This window comes from Nothobranchius furzeri, chromosome 7 (assembly GCF_043380555.1).
Source record: "Nothobranchius furzeri strain GRZ-AD chromosome 7, NfurGRZ-RIMD1, whole genome shotgun sequence".
Lineage (NCBI taxonomy): Eukaryota > Metazoa > Chordata > Actinopteri > Cyprinodontiformes > Nothobranchiidae > Nothobranchius > Nothobranchius furzeri.
Genome location: NC_091747.1, coordinates 59,671,926 through 59,696,843, shown reverse-complemented (window position 1 = coordinate 59,696,843; position 24,918 = coordinate 59,671,926). Strand labels below are relative to the sequence as shown.

General features: G+C 43.2%; 1 protein-coding gene across 3 annotated transcripts in view; it reads right to left on the bottom strand.

Moving 5' to 3' along the window:
• Positions 1-24,918, bottom strand: part of LOC107383076 (A-type potassium channel modulatory protein DPP6) — a 371,266-nt gene that overhangs the window by 265,690 nt on the left and 80,658 nt on the right. Inside the window, exons 1-2 of one of the 3 annotated variants that reach the window (XM_054751025.2) lie at positions 22,954-23,060; positions 22,783-22,859 (exon numbers count right to left, since the gene is read on the bottom strand). The exons of the other annotated variants lie outside the window; for them this stretch is intronic. Coding sequence (XP_054607000.2) covers positions 22,783-22,833 — 51 coding nt within the window. The 5' untranslated portion in view covers positions 22,834-22,859; positions 22,954-23,060. Of the gene's footprint in view, positions 1-22,782; positions 22,860-22,953; positions 23,061-24,918 lie in introns of those variants that run through there. 3 annotated transcript variants of the gene reach the window in all.

Below are 24,918 nucleotides of genomic sequence, written 5' to 3'. Positions count from 1 at the left end.
CTTTTTTCACAGAATCAAAGACTGTTTCAATAAATACATTTACTGATCTGCATGAGCAATAAAAGCAAGACTTTAATCACTGGATGTTTAGGATTTGTCCTTGGAAGAAAAGACAACAAATCCTTAGCAAACAAGTTAGCTTTGGATGATGACGCCTTTCAGAAAATGACCTCGGAAATTTGAAAGTTAGTTTTTTTTATTGTTTTCCTAAATTGGACTGAAATGATTCCCACATGATTCAGAACACCTCGGCGAGTAAAAACTCGGAATTAAACATCCAGTCACTCAAGATGTGAGGAAAGGAGCCGCCTCTTTGTAAGAAAGCTGCAAGAAATGTAAACAAACTGCTCTTTTTCTGCTCAAATCCACCGAGAGCTGCTCAAATCTGCTTGGATTTATGTTATTTTTAAGGAAACCTTCAACGCAGATGGTAATTCACACTTCAGCTGCAAACTGTGCGGACTCCTTCAGCTTTCAATTCTCTTTTAAACATTTACCACCAACTTCCATCAAATCGATCATGAACAATGTGTTCGAGACGATGTTGATCCTTTATAGGGACTAAGCATGAACAACTGGTCTATCAAGGCTTTTTCATTTTATTACACAATGTCTTATAAAGTGAAGTTTTATATGAAAATAAATATTTCTCAATGATGAATCCAGCTAGTCCAGGTCAGCAGGGGGCAGACCTGCTCGCTTTAATCCCAGCTAGAGGCTTTTCAGCCACCAAATAGCAGCAAACATCAGAGACAGTGGACAAGAGCTTCAACACAGGTCAGCTGATAAAGTAAATAGTTGATTTTTTTTATGTGCAGGAGCATGCATGTGTTAGAGCAACCATAAATCTATTTGCAATCAAAACTTAACATCTAAATTGGAAAAAAGAATGAATCTTGCATCTTTAGTGTCTTACACAACGTTGTTTTCATCCAACAAAACTGCAGACAAACACACAAGTTCTCCATCCATCAGCTGGCCAGCCCGATTTAAGATGAACAGCCTCTCCTTTCATCCGAAGGGTTAGGATCTCAGCTGATCTGGCCTGGAGAGCTGCGTTCTCTAAACCCACCGTAAACACCGCTGCGGTGGAGAGTCAGGGGTGGCGGAGCGTCTGCTCGACATGAATTTCTGTCCTTACCAACTCGTCTGCTCACAGCCATCCTCTTCACAAGATTAAAGCACCATGAGCCATCAGAAAGTTTCAATAACTGATAAAAAAAAAACAGGCACGTACTAGTTGCCTAATTGTAAAAAGAAGGTGTTGGAAATAGTTTTCTAAAAATAAATTGGCTTTGATATTTTCAGCCTCCTGGAATTTATTTATACATTTATTTTATTTCCTAAAGTTTCAACAGAATAAAACAACAAACATTAATGCTGCTGCTCTGTAAACATTTGTACATACTACTGTTGATTTAACATTTATATTATTATCGTATTACTGTTTGTATTCTTTTACATTTTGCAGCAAAGAGAGTGGCACTCCAGTTTGATTGAAACCTATACAATGACAATAAAGGCTATTCTATTCAATTTTATTCTATTCTATTCTATTCTATTCCATTCAAATACTCTCCTCCAGACCACTAGGAGGAGCTGCATACTGTAGTTTGTAGATTATACACTGACACTTCATTTCACGACTGTAATGACGGATGAAGACGCTCCTGTCTACTACAGATGAGCAGATTCTGATGTCTGGAAGAACCTCCAACTAAACAACAAGTGTTACTTATAGCTCTGCAGGGTTCTTTTAGATCGCCGCAAGAGAACAGCTGTAGCCTGAAGAAAGACAGAACACTAGTAAAGCCATGGCATCGTGTTTGAAAGCACAGCAGTGTTGCATTTTCTAAACCCGACTCTTCTTCACCCGTGTCGAGTGACGGTGTCGTTTAAAATGGCATTTATCAGTTATCTTGTTGTAAGCGTCACATTACCCATTACCCAAACTGAACATATCCAACGCCTAAAGAAACATCGGAGGGTCTAGTTTAACTGTTTAATCTAGAATGTGTCCGTTTTATTTAAAAAAGGGGGTGGGGCATAAAAGGTGTACCAGCCAATGGGTGCTTCAACTTCTAATTTCTGCTCAGAATTGCCAACTTAGCAACGTTTTCAGCATGTTTAGCAAACACACTCAGCCTTCTGTGACTTGTTCTCGTGTAATTTGAGATCATCTGAGAGCAACATGCAAGCACGTGTTACAAAGCAGGATACGCTAACTCTTTACATCAGGACAGAAGATAAACATTGAATTCATCTTGATTTGACTTAAAGCCATTTTCTCATTTTTTTCCCACATATTGTCTAATTTTCTTGTTTGTTTTTTTTTCCGATTATCAAAGGGGACATATTTAGCAAAACTCACGTTTTTCATTCCTTTGTGCTTCCATGTGGGACTCTGTCTCCATAAACACTTCAAATGTGAAAAAAACCATCCATCCATTTTGTCCATGTTTGCTTTTAGGAAATACTGTATGCGCCTAAAACAAGCCCTTTCAAAAAGTCCCCGATTGTGATGTCACAAGCAGGGAAAATTAGAACAGAACTGCCTCTCACTTGGAAGAGAACTGCTATTGGAGGAGGAGAGGTTCTACTCTGAGGCCCTCCTTGGATATCAGAGCTTCTCAGCTCATAGCAGCCTGAGCAGAGGATGGGTGGGCGTGGCCAGCTCCAGCTTGTTTTCGTAAAGTGACAGAGCCCTTAAACGGCTCATTCTGGAAGGCACAGAAACTGTCAAGAATATAACTGATTAAATGGATTAATGTGAGAGGGATTTCTTGTAAAGGACGTCATAAACATGTTTGACATCAACCACAGAACTATTAAACCTTAAGAAAAAAAGACATAATAGATCCCCTTTAATGTAGACTGTGCACAAAAAGGAAGATGTTTATTTTTCTAGCTACTCCTACAAGTTTTACATATTTCAAAATAAAATACCGACCCTCTTTCAACAGAGAAAATGTCAGAAACAATATTTTTCCCATAACTAATCAAATGCCACAGCCTCACTGATTACATTTGCACTTACAGAAGTTAACAGTCGCCCCAGCTGGTTTCATTCAAGGAAATCTTTTCAGCTTTCTCCAAGAGAGGTTTGACCTTGGTATATTAAAGGAGTCGTGATGGGATTCACAGCAGGAGCAGAGGGGACGGCGAGGGTGAGAACGAGTCAGAACTTATGAATTTATCCTGCGGTGTCACATTTCTCTGCTGCAAGACCATTTCTCTCTGAGAGGACCATCATAAAGCGCCGGATTTAGTCCCCAGCTTCACAGAAGGACTATCAATCCGGCCATTACTCATGATAGTTGGGTCTGCTTCATGATGAGAGAACCCAATTTCCAACCGTGGTGGTTCTACAGACCCGGACATCTCCGAGATACTAAGAAAGTGGTACTTCTGATTGATTTAAAAGCCTCTTTCTGGGTACTTGCAGAATAGGCTTCAGCTTTAGATTTAAAGCCTTTTAGTGCATTTGTTGTGTGCGTGTGTGTGTGTGCGTGTGTGTGTGTGTGTGTGTGTGTGTGTGTGTGTGTGCGTGCGTGCGTGCGCGTGCGTGTGTGTGTGTGTTTTGCTGGGGGGCCTGTTGTGACTGACAGGTGGAGATTGAAGGTGGTGGAGCCTGACGCTGTTGGAGTTAAAATTAAAGGGCCAAATTAATAGGTGCTGTCACTTCCTGCTGCAAACCACAAACTCGCCTCAACGCCAAACCGACTGAAACACCTTCCGCTGATCGACACCTCCCATCTGCTCTGTGCCACACCGGACGGTCAAACGGGGGGTTATTCTCACGGAGCATTATGGAGGAGAAACAAATGTCAGAAATGTCAAATAAGATGTTTTGACTGACAATATTTGTGCTCATTCTGCAGTTTTTATGATGAGTCTGTAAATAAGCTGCTGACATCTCCCTGCAAAGCAACATGAGGCGTAGCAAAGCGAATCAAAATCCGGTTGGAAATGGTGGGAGATAAAGTCCATTGGAAATTCAGAGAGATGGCTGGAGCAGGGGACAGCCAGGAGCAAGCACGAGCCGGAAAAGTGTCTGAAAACATCCGGCTCCTGGAAAAAAGTCTGATGCACAAAGGTAGCTCCAACATGTAAGGCTGGAAAGGGAGGAAATAAATAAATGCTTCTCGGTTATCTCCAGCTCTTCTGTTGACTTGGATTTCATTTCCCGGACAGGAACAGCAGAATAATTTCCCGTACGGTGGAGATGGTGGTCCAAGAAGAAGAACTCTGTTTGCTGAGGGCTGATTTGTCATCCTGGCAGCTCAGCAATAGCCCAACAAATTTAGCAGCAGCAGGGATGGAGAAAGTGTGAAATCCTGAGTTGAAAATGACTCTCCGCTGTGTGAAGATGATAAATGTTCTGGGTGTTGACCACGGGACCATTTCAGATGTTTCTGTGCAACGGTTTGTAGATGACTCAGTCAGAATGCAGACGTCCGTTCGCCATCTTCATATCCCATCCCAGTTTTATCCCAAGCATCTTTGGATAGTTTAGATGGTTTTTAGACGTCTTATGAATAAAATTGCTCACTAAGAACTAACGTCTGTTTACCAATGAGCTGCTGATAGTAGGTAGTTAACAGTAAAACAATATTTACCATGTTAAACAATTTCATTTATTTATATATTTGTTTATTTATTTATTTATTTATTTTTTTAAATATTTGATTATTTAAGAATTTTTTATTATTTTTATAATTAATTATTTTTTATAATTTATTTATTTGTTTAATTATTTATTTATTATTATTTTCTTATATTTTATTTATTTATTTTATTTATTATTTATTTATTTATTTATTTGTTGTCTGATTACATTTCAGAGTTACCTGAAACATTAATTTTAAAAATGACAAACATCACAGAAAGAATTGGATAAAATATTCGGATTTGATTATGAAAAATGTAAAAACTTTGTTTCATCGTTTTATATGGTTTATTTCTTGTTATTGTTCTTAATTGCCATTCAGATTTTTAGAAATGCAATTTTTTTAAGATAAATTCATTAATGTTCATGGTTTTCTTGCAGAACTATAAAGTTCCTATATAATTTTTACAAAATTAAACCCTTTTTTAAAGGAAGTATTAAAATACTGAAACGGCATTGTGCATCACTTAGCATGCTCATCACGCATCTCCTCTCTTTAGTTAATTGCTTCTCTCCCTTTTTAGTTTCTTTTACTTTGTTATTATTTGTAACAATTTATCCTTTCATCCCCTAGACCGGCATTTCACTGGGCTGAAACTGTTGTTCAGAAACAAAACTTGGTATAAAAGACAAAATTATTCAGCTAGAATCACTAATTTATGCATGTTCATGTTCATGTCACGAGTCAGACGACAGAGTCATACGGCATGCATTTATATGTTTATATATGTTTATGTGCTTAGCAGACGCTTTTACCCAAAGCGACTTACAATTTTTCTTTTTTTACCTATAGGGCATGTTGTGATCTGTGGGGGAAACCGGAGTACCCGGAGAAAACCCACGCAAGCACGGGGAGAACACGCAACTCCACGCAGAAAGGCCGCAGCCGAGTTTCGAACCTGCGACCTTCGTGTTGCGAGGCAACAGTGCTAACAACTGCGCCACCATGCAGCCCAAAGGGGTGTCCCACTTCCAGTTAGAGGGATACTAAACAACTTTTTCAAATTTTTTGAGCCATTATGTGCAAAAATGACCCTTTATAGGGTTAATGACTGGGTTACTCAGGTTAATCAGACCCCTACCGCTCCCTGTGGCCATGATACCGCGCTTGCAACTTCAGTGTGGTGGCCATCTGTTAGACTTTGAGCTGACATACCTGGTGCTGGAGTCTGCTTCCAGCAAATTTCCTGCATATTTCAGATCATGAATACAGCTGATTCATTTCATTTAGTGATGAACCGCTCCTGTAGACACTAAGGAAGGCTGAGGAGGCATTTCAGCTGTTAGATTGAGGTGTTAAAAAGACGAACGCACCGCGAGGAGATAAGCTTCATTGACGGTTTGACCACATATAATTAATAAGGGACAGTAGGGGGTGCTAAAAGCAAGCAAAACTGCGTAGTATCGCTTTTAACCTTAAAATCTGTGTATAGTTTCAGATTCAACTATCTGATGCAACATTTCAATATCAAACAAACTCACAACATAGTTTCCTCTAATCAACTCATTCACTGCCAGCCGTTTCCTGATCGGTAAAGCCCCTCGCTGCCAGCGTTTCTCACCGTTTTTACTGTTTTTTTAAGAGTGACAGAGTGTTGCGCGCTAGCATGATGTCAACGCCAAAACAACCGAAACAAAGCGGAGACTCACCTCTTACATCAGGAAGAATCCGCGCGTTTCAAGCGTTATCCGTTCTTTCATAATCCGTTGCTGAATTGTGATCGGCAGAAGCTTTCCCAGTTCGCACCTCACTTTTTTTACAGCAGCGGCCCAAAACGATCTCCTAACACATGGATTTTCTGCTTCCTGATCATGTGACGTGTGACGTACGCGGATGAAGATCGGCTTTAGAGCTGAGGTGTTTGTTCTCTCGGTGCGGGGGCTCGTCCGACGCCCACACAGTAAAAAAACGCAAGTGACGACTTTAGTCGTCATTGGCAGTGAACGAGTTAAAATGCTTTAAAGCTGCATCTGTGGCTTCATTTAGAATAGTTTAATACAGGGAGAGTTCACCTCCATCGCTAATTACAGCTTGTTCCTCCTCCTTTTGCTTCAGCAACACATTCCACGTGTTTGTTCGTCCCTTCCGACTAGTGAGCTTGCAGGAAGAATAACTGAGGCCTGAGCAGACACAAACAAACGATGGACGACTAAAAGGAGGATAAATGATAGAAAAACAACAAGATGTATTTGAACGAAGGATAAAAAGACCAGAGAAATGTGTCTCTTGGTGACTGCTGGTGTTTAAAGTTGCCACGCGTGTTCACACATAAATCTCCAATCCATAACTGCAAGAAAAGAGCAGCTTTGTTACCAGCACACAGTAATTACCAGATGGCTTTTTAGGTTTTTTATTTTTGGTGGATTTCAGCTTCAGATTTGGCTTAAAGCCAAGCGAGCTGGCCAGAATGCATTAACCACGACTTGAACAAGCACCAAACAATCAATACATTCAATTTCAAACTGGGCGTTTGCCCAACAACTTGGTGTTCGACGGATTCCCAACTCCGAAATTGAAAACTTTTTTTTTTTTGAACGACTGAACAAAATCGTGCAGAAAACCGACAGATTTAATGCAATTATTGATTTATTTGAGGAGAAGTGGGATTTAAATGTCACGAAGGAGGAGGGAGAATCACTTATTCATAATTCAGCCTTTAGCTGTGAGTTGCAGTCAATCATCTGTCATTTCAAAAAGAATCAATACAGAATCTCACCCATAACTTTTCACCCGTCCGTTTTCACAGAACTAATCTGCAAACCGATGGCATTTGTGTTTTCATCAAGATGTCATTAAAACCGGTTTCTACGCTCCGCTGCACACTTTATCCTCCATCTCTTTCCTGGTCGTGAAGCATTTCTGCTGTTTAAGGTGAAGGATTCACTTCATGAGCTGGGAAGCTTTTTCACTCCGCACACCGACTGGAATTAAGATGCATTAGCGAGGGAATGGGACGTCTTGTCACAGCGTGGATTCCCTGAGGAGGTTTGAGGAGAACGTGAGAGCTTCGTACTGAAATGTCTCTGAAACGGGCCCGGCAGCTTTCCGTCGGGCTGTACGTCAGCTGATCTGGGAAGAACGGAAACAAATGGGTCCGTTACTGAAATCCAACAAACTACATTTTACAAAATTATTTTACATTTCCTATCTAAATGATGCTGTTGGGTGGCAACCGAGTAGAGATTCGATTATTGCTGTTTAATGAGGGGAAGTAAAAGGCTCATCAATGTTTTCTGTAAGGAACCTGAAGTTTAAAGTGCAACGTTTGTGTCTCGTCTAATCGTGTCATGCGGAAAACAGGGAAATTAGAAACTGCATCTACTAATCGGACTTTTACGCTCTGCACTTAAAGGGACTTTACGGAGTTTTGAATTGTTATGCTCGCGATTGCCCCCTCAGGCCAAAAGCGTAACGGCAGTTTCAATTGTAGGCTCGTGCACGAGGCACGCATGCTGTACGTGCACAGTCCTTAACGAAAATAACAGCTGAGACAGTCAGCTCCGTGTGTGTGTGTGTGTGTGTGTGTGTGTGTGTGTGTGTGTGTGTGTGTGTGTGTGTGTGTGTGTGTGGCCCGGAGGACAGAGGACAGGAGAACATGCAGCTAATTAATTAAATTATTTGGTTCTGTACCTTTCTCTTCAGCACAGCCAACAAAGGTTTATGATGGGTCAGTCCTCCTGCATGCTCAGATCATTCCCTTCCCTTGCTTGAAAAATTGTTCCAAAATGAAAGTTGAACCCACATCTTTTTTATCTGTGAATTCAATGCCGTTCGGCGTGTGTCAAATAAAAATTTGGGCATCTTAATGTAAAAAAATATACCATTAACGTTAAAAAGAATCTCTAAATAAACTATGTTCACATCCAGAATCAAACCCAGGTCTTCTGCATGGGAGTCCAATGTCTTACTAGGTGAGCCACCGTGCCAGTGACGTCACTTGTATCTGTACCATTTAAGAACGGTTCGGAGGGCGATGCCTGAGCGTGAACGCGCATGAAGCAGCCTGCTCGACCCGAGCAGCTCCCTTTTTCTGTGATTTTACAGAAAAACAGGCAATCACAGTAAAAATGCCAGGGCTCATTCTGCAGGACCAGGGCATTGCAGGAGAATGTATGAAGAAGACATTTATTATTTATATACATGTTTTGGCTGTCAAACTTCCATAATGCCCCTTTAAGTTAAAGCTTAAAGTGGTGAGCAGTGATTGGGTCAGAGAAGAAAAAAAAACATGATTTTTTAGTGTATAAACTCCAGGGGTGTATCATCCGGCGCTCACAGGGAGCAGACGCTTCTGCCTTTTCCTCCCTTATCTGTGTTTTCCCAAGGCTCTTTTTGTCCTGTCTGCCTACAGAGCGCTTCTCTGCATTTCCTCTGCAATCACCTTTTTCAACATGGACTTAATTAACTGGTCATTCAACGCGATTGATAAGATTTTTTCTACAATGAGGAGGGGGCTCACGCTTGTCCTCAGGGGACACATGCAGCGGGATATATGTTCAATTCCTGGAAAAAGTGGAATGTCATCTGTCTCTCTCAGCTGTCCATTGAGGACGTCGAAGATACGTGGATATTTGGCCTGATGATCGTTGGATTTCTTCTGATTGGAGTGGGAGGATATCTGGCTTTCCGTAAAATTGGGATGACGGGAGCGATTGGAGGGCGACCCGCAACCATGGACGGCACCGTCCGTGTGGATACCTCACAGAGTGGGAAGTTGCTCGAGGTGAATCGCAAGCTGGACAATGTCTTAGCTGCGTTACCGTTGTTAGCGCGCAGGATTGATAACATCTCGGAAAGGGTCACCGGACGGTGTGGAGATGTTTAATCACTGAATTAGCTTCACTGGAGGACTTGAATGATCAATACAGACTTAAGGCAGAGAGGAAAAATTATCTCTGTCTGACCCAAACAAAGTTTCTGTTATCGAATCTGACGCCATAAGCAGCCTTGGAGTTGCATGCAAAACCCCCATGCTGGAAGGAATGCAGACAAATGCTGTGAATCTCTACCCCCCCCCGCCCCCCCCCCCCCCCCCCCCCCCGCCTTCAGATTGAGGTCTCCACCGAGGTCATCAAGCTAAGGACTCACTGCTCTCTGTGCTTCCCCATGACCTCCCTCCCACCTGCGGAGCCAGCTGTTTGAGCGCCACACAGGCCGCCCCCGCTGAGGAACCAGGATCCCAGCCCCTACCTACCGGGTATCATGTTGTGAACTGTGACGTTTGTTGCTTACATGTCAGGTGTTTTTTTTGCATTGGAGTGCTACACCCTGCTGGTGTAACCCTGTTAATGCCTTTTTTTCTCCCTCCCTGAACTTCCCTCATGTAACACCCTTTTCATCTATCTATTAAGGTAGCGCGACTCATGTTGCGAATGACCGCAGTCACCAATTCTTGTTATGTGTCTTACCCACGTATGTCTGATCTTTGAATTGTGTGTGCTGAAACTGAATTTCATTTCTCTGTATGTCCTGCACATGTGGTAGAAAATGACAATAAATGACTTTGACTTTGACTCTTAGCTACGTCATGATTGTATTTGATTTTGATTCAGGTTCCTTCGATTTAATTATTAAACAATTACTATTATTATTTCTTACAGTTTCATTTTTTTTCCTCTCACGTCATCTTCTTCATACTTTCCAATTAAGTCAGCACACATTACTTCAAGGTGCCAAATACCTTTTACTCCACTACCTTATGCATGTAAGACTGAACACACCCAACACGCTGAAAACTGGAGCGATGCAGAAATCTTTTTCTTTTCTTTTTTTTAAAGTTTATTTTCATTTATTCACAAATAAAAACAGAACAGGTTTGCGAAAACCAAAAAATGAAAAAAGAACAGAAAGAAGCAAAACTTGTGTTATATGTTCCCCCAACCAAAATAAATACAAATGGCAGCAAAGCTATTATAGTTAAAAAAATGTCTGACCTGGTTTACTGTTTTAATTTTGGCAAAAAATGGAGAGAAAACAAATACACACACAAAACATTTTTTTCTTCTTATATTAATGAAAGGAGAAAACAAATAAAGCAAAATAAAACACACAAAAATAAAGCTAAAAAGAAACAAAGTAGAACATACAATGTGTGTTTTCCCTTTCATTCTCTCTACTTCATAAATACGTCTATCTCGTAGCATCATATAAGCTACGCATTTCATTTTTGATCTGTTTATTAAAGGTATATATTGTTTTGGGATTCTTGATTTCGGTACTTAATTTATTCCACATTTTGACTCCGTATATTGATTCACAACGTTCCTTTATATTTGTCCTATGTTTTGGTATCATGTATATTTTATTGCTTTGCAAATCCAGAGCGTCCGGTCTTTAGATCAAAAGCTCAGATCACCCGACAGTTCATATGGGACTGTGAAGGACGGACACATTACGGGGCGACTCGTGGAAAAGATGAAGGAGCGTTGCTTTGATTGGCGTAAGAAACAAGTCATGTTCAACTTAGGTGTGTTCTTGCTGTGTCGTATCTCTAATTCCATGCTGTTGTTCTTTTTTAAAACACAGAAACGGTTTCGTTACCTGTTTTGTCGCTACGTTTCACCGGCGGCTGCAGACTTCCTCAGGCTGACGCCGATGGTGGCGTCACTTCCTTCTCCGTTTATCCACGGGCAGCAGAGGACGTTGTCGCCCTCTGCTGCCCGCTCTCCCCTCTCCGACGATGCAGTCCCAAGCGCGGTCCCACCATATAATGGACTGGGACAACACAAGGATCAAAAACACCGAACAACAAAAATACAAAAGATGGATAAAAGAAGCAATCGAGATAAGGAGTCGTGGATGTGGGACCATGAAAAGGGACGATGGAGTTTACACGTTAGACCGCGTATCCACCTTTCTTTACGCCCTCTAACCGACATCATCTCCTAGTCGAGCTGGGGGCTGTAAAAGAAGTGGGGGCTCGTCCTGGATTTTTTTTTGTCCTTTTTATACATTTATACCCCGGGTTTACATTCTATTCTGTGTTGTTTTCAGGACTAACCTCGTTTTCCTCTCTTGGAGGTAGAGCGGACGTCACCATGGCATCCTTTGACTTGCGGGCTTTTGTGGAGGCTCCTTTACGCCGGCTGCTGGAGAGCTGCAGAAAAGCCGACCTGCAGGAAGTAGCCGGCCACTTCAGCCTGATTGTCCCGAAACAGCTGAAAAAAGACGCTCTACGGAAGTTCGTTTTGGAATATTTGGAGGAACAGAAGATCCTTTCGCCTCCTTCCGAGACTGGCTCACGCCCTTCGTCACCACCGGTGAATTCGGAGGGAGAGGATAAAATCAGACAACCGGAAGAGTCCTCTTCAGGCTCACGGTCACCAGGTCAGAGTCCTCCTACTTCTCCACACACTAGAACTCGCCTGAAGCTCCGGCTCGCTCGTCTGCGCATCGAGGCGGATGAACGCGCTCTAGAACGGAAGCTACGTCACGAGTTGGACTTGAAAAGACTGGACGCCGAAACCCAGCTTAAAATGCTCGATCTCGAGCTACGGAATAAGAAGCCCGTTCCTGCCACTGCTTGGACTTCCTCTTAGGAGCCCGATGGCTCGGACGCCTCCCGGGTGGGAGTTCAGCCAGACCCAGTAGCACCCTCCAGTCCGCCGTTGCAGACCCCACCTTTCGACGTCAGCAAATGCATCACGCTGCTGCCCCAGTTCCAGGAGACGGAAGTGGACGGCTACTTCCTAGCTTTTGAGCGGATCGCTGTGACGCTCCGGTGGCCTCGCGAGTTCTGGTCTCTGCTCTTGACTTGCAAGTTAACAGGTAAGGCCCTTCAGGTGGTATCTGCTCTGTCTCCAACAGATGGCGCTAATTATGACAAGGTGAAATCTGTGCTCACGGCCTACGAACTTGTTCCTGAAGCCTACAGGCAACGGTTTAGATTTGCCAAACCACAGTTAAACCAGTCTTATGTTGAGTATGCCCACTCTAAGTCAGTGTTGTTTGAGAAATGGTGTGCTGCTTCTCATATCTCCTCGCTAGCCGAGCTGAAAGAGTTAATTTTGATAGAGGAGTTCAAACGACATCTTCCTGAGAGACTGGTTCACTATTTAAATGAACAGAAGGTTACTTCCTTCTCTGAGGCTGCTTTAATGGCCGATGAATTCTCGCCAACTCACCGCGTCTGAGAGAGACGTTCAGAATGAAACAGAGGAATCAGACCCAGTGTGAAAACATCTCCTAATCCTAATCTTGAAAATCCTGAGTGTTTCTATTGCCATAAACACGGTCACGTAATCCGTGACTGCTACGCGTTAAAACTGAAGAACCGTAGATCCGGAAACTCTCCAAAGAAAAACAGAACGAAATAGCTTGTTGTTTGAAAGCTAACTCAGAAAAGCCTAACCCCTGCTATCAGCCCTTTCTGTCAGAGGGTCTTGTGTCTCTTCTGGATTCTGAAACCAAAACCAAAGTAGTCATCCTGAGAGATACGGGAGCTTCCCAAACTTTAATAAAAAGAAGCGTGTTGTCCTTTTCTGAAAACAGTCAAGTCAGTCAGTGTTGCTTCAAGGTATTGAGATGGAAGCTATCTCTGCTGAAATGCACTCTATTAACCTGTCCTGTCCTTTAGCCTCGGGTGATTTTGTGGTTGGGGTGTTGGAGGAACTCCCAACTAAAGGAGTTGACTCAATTTTAGGGAATGCTGCTGCTGGAGGCTTAAGGTTGGTTTATGCTTGACGCGTCCGCGAGGTCCGCACGGCTCCGCGCGGAAAAGTTGCGTCATTTTGCGTCATTTTAACAACCACGCCCCTCCACCGCGTCTCCGCACGGCCCAGAATTTCCGCAACGCGCACCTCGGAAAATTTCTAACCACGCGGACGAACGGACGCGGAAAAACATGGCGGACCGGCAAGAACTAGTATGGCCGAGGTTCGTAAATACAGACATTTGTATGATTCAGCTCTCAGAGATCACCGTGATCAACATGTAGTTAATAATTCTTGGAGAGAAATAGCTCGCACTGTCGGAAAAGACGAGAACGCTGTTAAAAATGCTGAAATGCCATGTTGTAAATAGTAATTTCTACTTCTACTATGGTGTAGTGTTGGATGCTTGCCGTAGAGCTCCATGCTGCCCCCTACAGTTTGGGAGAATATTGGCTCACCGCAGAGACGAACCGCACAAACCATAAACACTGCGAGTTGTGAAGCGCGTTCCATCCGCGAGCCGCATCACCGCGCGGAAAGTGAATGCTTCAAGCATAAACCAAGCATTAGTCATGCCTCTGCCTGAGCTCATATTGGAGGCAGAAATTCATGCTAGTATAAGCCCTTTGCCTGCCTGTGTGTTGACTCGAGCGCAAGCTAAAAAGGATCCAGATATTACCCTCTGTGATTCTGTTTTGCATCCTTTTCTGTCAGATGAAAACTCCACTTCAGATGCTGCTGTTTTTATGAAACCCCAGGTTTCGGTGAACTTTCCATTAAGCTACGATGCTTTAGTAGCAGCTCAGAAAGCAGATTAAACTCTCCAGCCTTATTTTTCTCTCGCGGCTGGTGACGCTAAGCCTTCAAAAGGCATAGCCACTTATAAACTAGAGAACGAGGTTCTGCTCCCATGTTGGGCCCAGCCCTCTGCTGAAGGCACCGATTGGGGAAAAATAAAACAGATAGTTGTGCCTGAAAAGTTGCGCTCCCACATTTTACCGTTGGCGCATGAGAGTGAATGGTCTGGCCATTTAGGAATAAATAAAACGTATGACGCCATTTTGTGCCATTTCTTTTGGCCAAGATTAAAGAAAGAAGTCTCAGACTTTTGTAGAAGCTGCCCGACGTGTCAAACTGTAGGTAACCCGAATCAGACCATTTGGCCGGCCCCTTTACATCCTACTCCCTTTGATCACATAGTTATTGATTGTGTGGGACCTCTTCCACCCTCTCGAACAGGAAAAAAATATCTCCTAACCATCATCTGTTCAGCTAGTCGTTTTCCTGAAGCCGTGCCACTGTCTTCCATCACCACAGCTAATGTTATTAAAGCCCTGACCAGTTTCTTTTCTGTGTTTGGGTTACTTAGATCCACTCAGTCTGATCAGGGCTCCAATTTTACTTTGCGCATTTTTGCTCAGGTGGCTAAGACTTTACATATCCAGCACCTGAAGTCCTCCAGTTATCACCCTGAAAGCCAGGGAGTTGTTGAAAGGTGGCATCAAACTCTAAAAACTGTGCTGAGAAAATATTGTCACACCACCGGACGATCCTGGGAAGACGGACTTCCATTTGTCTTATTTGCCGCCAGAGACGCCATTCAGGAGTCTACTGGATTCAGTCCCCACCAGCTCGTGTTCGGTCACACTCCTCGGGGGCCACTAAAGGCTCTAAAAGAAACATTTTTGTGGCCCGTTCCTCAAACCGGGACAAGTGTTCCTCTATATGTGGTCACCTTAAAATCTAGATTGAGAGAAGCTAATCTCTTTGCTCAACAGCGCCTCCGAGACGCAAAACAGAAGATGAAAAGAACATTTGACAAAAAAGCTGTAACTAGAACTTTGCAACCAGGGGACCAGGTCTTGCTTCTAAGACCTGTTGTTGGATCTTCGTTAGCTCCAAAATTTGAAGGCCCATTTGAGATTCATTCCAGACAAAATGAGTGCAATTGTGTGATTAAAACACCCCTCATGAGAAAAAAAAAACATGGTCTGTCATATCAATAGATTAAAACTATTTCGTGTTCGAAATAATCCTGTGCTTCAGCCTCGTCTTGCCTCTGCGGAAGTCACTCCTCAGAAAACTGAAACCTCTCCAGATGACCCCGTGCCGGGGAGCCCATCTCCTCCAATTACTCCGCGCCTCTGTAATTCTGAAGCGCTTTCTAACCTGACCTCCAGTTTGAGTCATCTCACCTCTTCAACAGAGGGAGCTCTCTCACTTGATTCATTCCTTCTCAGAACTGTTTTCTGATGTTCCCAGCCAAACCCACCTTATCACTCATGATATATCTCTGACTGATTCTGTCCCAGTTTGTTTACATCCCTACAGGGCTAGCCCCATGAAACGGGAGTTGATGAAAGCTGAGGTAAACTACCTCCTGGAACATGGCCTGGCCAAGAACAGCACCAGCTCCTGGAGCTCGCCCTGCTTATTGGAAAATAAGCCTGACGGAACTTATCGGTTGGTTACAGATTACAGTAGGGCTGGGGGTAAACGATTATTTTTTTAAACGATTATTCTGACGATTATTTTATCGAATAGTCGACTATTCTAATGACTATTTAGAAAATTAATCTAATGATTATTTTTCTATTGCACAATTAACAAAAACCAGAAAATCTCAAATAAATTCCTCAAAAAAATTGATAAATTGTTACTGTAAGAGAATAAACACTACAGACCTTCCATTTTGTATAACACTGCTTTTATTGTGTTGCGGTTGGTTATGTTCTGGTGACGTGTAGAACTTGGGAGTGCAGGCTGCTGCCTGAGAGGTGGTAGAAGATGGAGTGTCTCCATGCTGCTTTGTTTTGGTCACTTATGTGCGGGAGGGGAGTGGTGTTACGACCCTTCCTGGGGAGTTTGGCTCGTGTGCAAAAAGGAATGGACAATAACGGGATTTAAAAGTTAAAATGATGATCAGGTTTATTTACAACAACAAAAATCATAAATCTTTCCATCCACAGGTTGGGAATAATAAAACTAATTCTGCCTGTGGGGAATTAAAACAAAGTACAAATAAGTAGGGATCCAAACTCTAAACTGGGTGGTTAAACCAAACTCAAGGTGATATTTTAAACTAAACCGAAAACCCACAACACTCTAAATGTAATAAAAGGGAGATCTGCACCACAAAAAAGATGAACTCTAAACCAAAACGTAACAGCTTATCCAAACGCAAGAAGCTGTTAGCGAAGATGCTAACAGTAGCTTTACCAACGTTAAGTTCAAGTTACCACGTTTAAATAAACCAAAAACACCCAGCAGCAAACAGACCAGCACGGAGGAGAGACTGCTACCACCAAAACAGCTCTCCTAATGTCCAAAAGAAGCTCCTTAATGAAGGGAGAAACGCTCCCGGTGATTTTCTACATCTGCGGTAGACACGAAGCAGCGCATCTGACCCCGGAAGTTGTTGTCCGTTGCCGGGAGACGAAGGCGGGCAAAACAGGAAAATAATCTAGTAGTGGACGGACGTTGTTCCGGGTCTTCGGTATTTGGCGGAGATGTTAGTGAAGGCGGAGAAGAGGGCGAACTAGAGGAAAAACAGGCAGATTCCTCCTCTATTTACAAACTCCTGGGGATGCAACAAGTGGGCGTGGTGCGTCGACTTCCGGATCTGACGTCGACAAATTTTTAGAATCGAGCCGTCGACGTCATCGATGCGTCGCTACAGCCCTAGATTACAGTACCCGATTCATTTCCTCTGCCCCGTGTTGAAGATTGTGTTGACAGTGTTGGTTCTTCTTCTTTCGTTACCCAGCTTGACTTGCTAAAAGGTAACGGGCAGGTGCCTTTGACTCCATTCACTTCTAAAGTTTCTGCCTTTGTTACTCCTGATCACCTCCTGCAGTATACAGCGCTACCTTTCGGTTTAAGAAACGCTCCAGCTACTTTCCAGAGATTAGTCAACCAGATTTTATCTAACATCCCACACTGCAGTGCATACCTGGTTGATATCGTTGTTTCCTCACCTTCTTGGGATCTCCACCTTCAGACCTTACAACACGTGTTTGATAGACTCAAGTCTGCTAATCTCACTCTGAACCTCGCAAAATGCGAGTTTGTTAAAGCAACTGTCCGGTATCTGGGAAAAGAAGTGGGTCAAGGTCAAGTAAGGGCCCTAACTGACAAAATCCAGGCCATCGTCTCTTTTCCTCCTCCTACCACTCGGAGAGAACTAAGACGGTTCCTAGGCATGACCGGTTATTACCGATGTTTTTGTAGGATCTTTTCGACTATTGCAAAACCTTTAACTGACATGTTGAGTACTAACATTCCCTTTTCTTGGACCCCCAGGCTGTCACCAGGCTTTCCTTTCTCTTAGAAACCTGCTTTGTTGTGCTTCGATCCTGGCTGCTCCTGACCGGTCCCGGCCATTTAAACTTGAGGTGGTCGCCTCTGACGCCGGAGCAGGAGCTGTTCTCCTTCAAGAAGATGCCGATGGGCTTGATCACCCCATCTGCTATTTTTCTAGGAAATTCAGTCAGTCACAATGCGCGTACTCCACCATTGAAAAGGAAACCTCGGCTTTAATTTGGTCCCTGCAACATTTTCATGTGTACATCAACAGTCATTTCACCACAGTTGTCCTTACAGACCACAACCCGCTGACCTTCTTGGAGCGCATGTTCAATTCCAACCAGCATCTGATGAGATGGGCCCTCTTCCTCCAAGAGTTCAACCGAGAAGTCCGCCACAAGAAAGGGACGGACAACGTGATGGCTGACGCGCTTTCGAGAAGTCGTAGATTGAGGCTCCCTTGTAGATATTATTTTGCTTTTGAGATGTGAGGATCTCATATAAGGCTAGTGTTGTCTGCGCAAGCGGTCATCTCGGGGACACTCCGCCGCGCTGATCCCCAGCGCGGCGTGATATTTTGTGTTTAATCTGCCCGCCTTCCGAGATCCAGGAGTCAGTCAGTTAGTTGTTTTTGTGTGTGTAGTTAGCTAGCGGGAGCTCTCTTTAGTTTTGTACAGTTGCAACAACTCCTGTCATTTGTTTCCTGGTAGTTGTAGTTTTGAGGGGGGAGGTGTAACAGAAGGGGTCTGTTTTATGGCCACTAGGTGCCCTCAGCGTCCCTACCTGCTCTCCTGGCTCTAGCTGAGCCAGGTGTAACTGATTTCAATCAGTGAGGCTCCCTGTTAAAAGGGAGCGTCAGGTGATATACAGCGGGGGAAGTTCAGAAGAAGACAGGCAATAGTGTTTGCTCTCCTCTTTTCCCTCCTCGTCCAGACGTTAAAGTCTCATTTTGGTTACCTGTGTGGTATTGGTAAACTCTTCCTAGTTTCTAGAGCTCGTTCGTGTTTATTTGGCATTCTCGTTAAAGAGATCTAGCTCACCCTTCTGGTGCAGTTTTTTGTGTTAATCCTGCTTTTTCCTTACCCGGTTTAAACCCCGGCGCTTTGTGTTTATTATTATCATTAACTTTAAACCCCAGTTTTGGATGACTTTTATGTGTTTGTGACCTTTTATCCTTTTCCTGCATAAAGCCGTGACCCTTTTAGGCCTAGTCCACACGTAGCCGGGGTTTTTTAAAAACGAATATCCGCCCCTCTAAAAACTTGCATCCACACCACCTCGTTAAAAAAAAAAAAACTCTGTCCACACGTACCCGGATAAATACGTTGTTAAGGACATGCCAGACCTGTAGGTGGCAGTACTTCCCCTGTTCTTAACCTCGTCCTTCGTCTGTGGTTTTCCGCAAGGAGCAGTAATTCCGCTTGCAAAAACAAACAAGCAAAAAGCGCTTGGACAATTGATGGATCGGGTAGTGACAGAGCGCAGCTCTGAGGGCATCCATGATGCCGGCTAGTGTAAACACAGGTCGCACACGTGATGTCAGCATTTTTTTTGTCGCGGAAAGTGACGTTGCGGACCTTAAAACTCCGGTTTTGTCTGTCCACACGCAGACACCCAAAACGGAGAAAACGCAGATCTTCACTTTGGCCGGAGTTTTTAAAAAGATCCGTTTTCGTGTGAAAAAACTCCGTTTTCATGTGGATGACAGGCCAAAACGTAGAAAAATATCTACGTTTTGGCAGATCCCCGGCTACGTGTGGACAGGGCCTAAGTTAAATAAACTCCTTTAAGAGAGAGAATCTTGGTTTATTTCTGTTCACAACCACCTTTCTTTACGCCCTCCAACCAACGTCATCTCCTAGTCGAACTGGGGGCCGTAAAAGGCATTAAGCTGCAATCGTTTATGAAAGATTACAAATCGATTTTGAATCGGCACGCGTCACATGATGATGCATCAGTTAAATGGTGAATCGGCGCACCCCTTATAAACCCTTTTGGAAGTGAAAGGTTTTGGGGAGTAAAAGGAGTTTGTTTGCAACAACTTTGGAAAGTTTTCACTGTTGGAGTGAGTGACATCATCACTTAGAGCAGAAGTCTGGAGTTTTATCTCAGAGGGTATGTATTACACCCTAAAACCCTCACCCTACTTCTGTGATTATGGCTCAAAACTATGCCTCTCGCTTATGAACGGGCACCTCTAGCCAGCCGACACTGTTCTACAGTCCAGGGTAAGACCATCAGTTTCACGGGGTTCTGAAAGAACCTTCCTGAAAGGCAAAAACTCTGGGCAACACTTTAGTTTAGGCAACACAAATTAGCCATTAATTAGCTGCCAATTAATATGCATATTGGTGGACTACTAAGTCTGAACTAGTCATTGTTAAATTATTAGGTGCTTATTACCAATGCTGTAATTCTAATATTAACAGGCCATAAATTAAGAGTTTTATCATAATGAGCCATTCATAATGGTTTGTTAACTGAAAATAAACGGTTTGTTGCTGATTAATGCTCATGCTAATTAGCTCAAATTAATATGTGGCTGTTAAAGAAGTAATTCAAGGGGAATAGTTATTTTGCATTAATAACCAAAAATATTGTGATCTGATATTATGTAAAAAAAACACCAAACTCCACATGTTAATAGAGCCTAAACAACAATTGTAAGCAAGAATCTGTTCCCCGTTCTAAAGTCAGATTTTGTTCATACCTAATTACCAGTAGTTTAGTATTAATTAACCACTTAAAGGCAAGAATAACTATTCCCCTTGAATTACTTCTTTAAAAGCTACATATTGATTTGAGCTAATTAGTTTGTGTGTTAATCAGCAACAAAATGTTTACTTTCAGTTAACAAACCATTATGAATGGCTTATTACTATAAAACTCTTAACTTATGGCCTGTTAATGTTAGAATCACATCATTGGTAATAAGCACCTGCTAACAGCTTAATAGTGACTAATTCAGACTTAGTAGTCCACTAATATGCACATTCATTGGCAGCTAATTAATGGTTAATGTGTGTTCCCTAAACTAAAGTGTAACTACTCTGGATTGCTGCTAAAAACAAATTATAAAATCCCCCAAAAGAACTTAAACCATGGTTGCATAAAACCCACTGCAAGAATCTCATCCATCCAGATCCAACGCAATTACCCTAACCACAAGTGATATCAAAATGTGATGTTCGACATGTAAAGTCAGACTTTTTTGACTCGTTTGAACTACAGATGATGCACCCACAATGGCGTGTTCCTGAGATAAAGAGATCCACTCAGCTGGGTTCTCCTATTTGATTCAGTGTGGATTCTGCCACCAAAGGTTCCATAGCGTTATTACAAAAGGAGGTAAACATCGTCATCCTTTTGAATCCAAAACTACTAGCAGAAACAGAGAAACAACAAGCAAAAATTAATAGTGCCTCAATTTTAGGCGCCTTCAATTAATCAACGAAACTAACAAACAAGTATCGAGCTGCGGCTGTTTAGCTGAAAGCAATTTAACATCAATATGGTGATTCATTAAATCAAATCAATCAATCAATCAATCAATCAAAGATACTTTATTAATCCCAGAGGGAAATTAGAGTTTCAGTACACACAATTCAGAGATCAGACATGCATGGGCAAGACACATGAAAAGAATTGGTGACTGTGGTCATTCGCTACCCTGAGTCGCGCTACCTTAATAGAGATAAGAGGATTACATGAGGATTGGTTCAGGTGGAGGGAAAAAAGGCACTTCAGAGTTACCATCCCACAGGGAGGGCAGCTTTGCTCTGCAAATAACACCTCAGACAGAAATGCAACAGACTTCAGACATTACACAACATAAGTGTCCACTAGGTGGGGAGGTGGGTTTGGGACTATCCACACTTCGGTTCCTGCAGCCACTACAAGCAGCGCATGTCACCTCAGTGTGGATAGGGGAAGAAGCATTGAGGGTTGGAGGGTTGCTGTGACCCTGGACGCTTCAGCGGCCTTCCCGCTGTCCCGCCCAGGCTGGGAAAGGAGGCAGAGTTGAGTTGCCATAGCGACGACACATTCCACATATCTTCGGGGGGGGGGGGGGGGGGGGTGTTCGTTGGAGGCTGGCAGGCTCAAGGGCGCCAGATTCCGATTAGAAATTGTTTTGGGGCCAGACAGAGATAATTTCCTCTCTGTCTTACAGTTTGTTGGTCCTCAACACAAGAATGTTTGAGTTGGACACAAAAAGCAAAGTTATAAGAACATGTTTTTACTTTGTTGTGGGAAGCAATCGTTTCTTCAACATTTAAGATCAAATAAAGCTTTAAGTTTAATATAAAATTCACTCTTAGGTTCTTGAAGCTAAATAAAACCTGATGTGATGGGAGTCAGAATGGACTCATTCGGTTATTTACTAGTCATTTTTAATTGATGGACAAGATTTTAAGGATTTCATTGATCCTTTTTGTTAAGATTCAAGTCTGATTTGTTTCTCTTCAGGCAGCTTTTTCTCCTTTTAACTGAACTAACATCAGATTTATAAATTAATCTCAGAACCTCCAATATTCCTGCAAAGCAGCCTTTAATCATCACATTTTGCCACAAATTCCTGCAGGCATTAATTTCAGAGTCTGGCGGTCAACCAAGAAACATTTTAGACGAGTTCCCTGCACGTCACCTGAACCCCGTAAATCCCCTAAACAACCCGACGACGCCGTGAAGGATGCAAGTGATTTTCATATCATCCCCAAACATCAGCACTCACCCACGACCTGTTCCGCCTTCTGTAAGAACCGCCGACGTGACGTAACGTTGATGAGCTCTCCCAGGTTCAAGATGAAAACAACCAACTTAAATGGAGGGGGAGTTAATACTACGAGGCAGGTGTGGACCCAGATTTAACGTCCACTTTAGCCCGAGGGGCCTTGAGAGATGTTGAGTTATGAAGGAATGCCTCAGGGCCTGAGAGGAGCATCTCTAACCAACACTGCTCCTGTCCTGTTATTAATACTTGGACAATAAAACACTCAAAGTGAAAGGGTGGCATACGGAACGCACGATGAGTCAAATGCAAAGAAGTTCTATGTTTGAAAGATTTGATAGAAAAAGAATAAAGCCTAGGTAGTTGATAACATCAAGCTGCAGGAAACAGTTCTTTAGTATGCAAACTAAAACGTTTTCAGCCTTACCATTTTGGAGGCGGTGGCATCGATCCTCTGAGTGACAATTAGCATAGACATGACTGAACACTCTCCTCCTTCGGCTCCTTCAATTACAGGAAAGTCCTTAATGAGTGGGAGGCTTCAGCTAAAGTGGGAGGATTAGTGCAGCCGTCCTCTGTGAGCCCGAGAAACACCTACCAGCTGAGTCTGAGCGCAGTCCCCACGTTCGCCAATCAATCACACAACAGGGAATCGGTGCGGCGATCCATTCCTCGGGACGGTCTTGTTGGAAATGAGTGCTCGGCGTCTTCGCTCTCCCTTACCCTCGACTCCCCGTTTTACCCCCCACCCCCGCCTATTCTCCCCTGACTTTCCTCAGCCTCTCGATCCTTCTCATCGACCTTTATCGAGCTGATCAGTCATCGTCTCTCCCAGATGCGTCTCACTTGTAGCGGCTGTGTATTTGGCCGTTTCATCTGTAGTCTACTCCCTACCTTTCTCCCACCCGCACACAAGACTGGCCTTTTCTTGTTATTTTGCACCTGAACCTAATTAGTGGTTCAGAGGTAAACTCTTGGTTCGGCCATGAAAGAGACATCTGCCAGCAAATGCAGCCAAACAGGAGGTCTTTACATCTTCATCCCTGCTTTAGTGAGGATAAGGTAGGTGTGTGTGTGTGTGCGTGTGTGTATTTGTGTGTGTGTGTGTGTGTGTGTGTGCTTGGCACTGGCAGGTGGGCCTAGAGACAAAACGAGGAAGGGAGGGTGAGCGAGAATGTAAGGACAGCAAACAAAACCATCTTCACCTCAAATTTATCCACCAGACGTGCAAAAAAATGAACAGAACTGAAGGTACGTCACAAAAAAGTTGCTAAACTTTGGCTCTCAAAGTCTTAGCTGGCAAATAACTTTGACCAGAGTCACCGTCTGTATTTCTAGACTTCGAAGAAGTCCCTGCTGCTGTCCACCAATTCACACGTCAATCTAATCAGCTCCTGCGATGCGCTGTAATAAAGATGGGGTGATAAATCCGTGCCATGAATTGCACTTCACAAATTATCCCCCACCTCTTTGGAAGATTGATCCCAAGCCCTGCCCAGGAGCTGTTTGAGTTTATGTAGTCTTTATCGCTACGCTGTGGTAGGTGTGAACATGGAATGACTGGTTTCAGTCAAGCCCGGCAGCAGGAGGGTCTGAGAAGCAGGGAAGGACAGAGGAAGTGGCGCTTGGCTGGGACTGGAGAGGGTAAACTTTGCTGTGATCAGAAAGTTCTGTTAGTTTTCACTTGAGGGTTTGGTCGATATCGGTCCAAGAGTGACATCATTTAGCCAAAAAGCGACCAGGAACAAAGTCTCTAAGTGATGAACACCGCCACCAGGCTGACGTGACTGCGAGTGAGGTGACCTTTATTTGAAAAACCGAGACAAACAGAGGAAATCCTTTAGAGAATGAGTTCATTCTGCAGGAAAAAAGATTCACAAATGACTTATTTTAATAACAGCTCTGGGTCTGTTGGCAGAGACCTCCATATGGGTGCATTGTCGCGTCACCAATCCATCTTTTTCATTCACTACAGCAATTTTAAAACCACCTCTGGGCATCTGCCAATATGCAGCACCGATCTAATATCATCTCCCTGATTTAAATTCTGTACACAATGCAAAGTGGGCCCAGTGAAGAGTAGTGGCTTTAAAAAACCTGACAGCTTGCTGGGACTGGATGAAGGGATGCAAGGATACCCAATCCCATTAGCGCAACATGGCCGGTGCTGGAGCTCCTACTGATCCCTGTTCCAAGTTCTTATCCCGACCGGAATTATAAATTGTATTCAACGATCCTCCAATAGTCCCATTGCTGATTCGGCCAGTGAAGCTAAAACGTGAAGCTAAAAGTTAGCGGGGAAGTGAGCCAAACGACCTCTTCCTCTTGCCAAAGTTGCATCTTATAATAAAAGCTCATTTCCTCTTTTGGAAAATCCCAATACTGTACCATAAAACCAACTTTTCACCTTATGACTTAGAAATCTTGAGGTTTTTTATGCGAAAATGTTTACAGCTGAGCTGATGACACACGTCTTGTGTTTCAGTAATTAAACACACGCTAGATGCTTGTTGCACCCCCTAGTGTTTGTTATTAATTCTCTGTGGTCAAACCGAAAATGAAA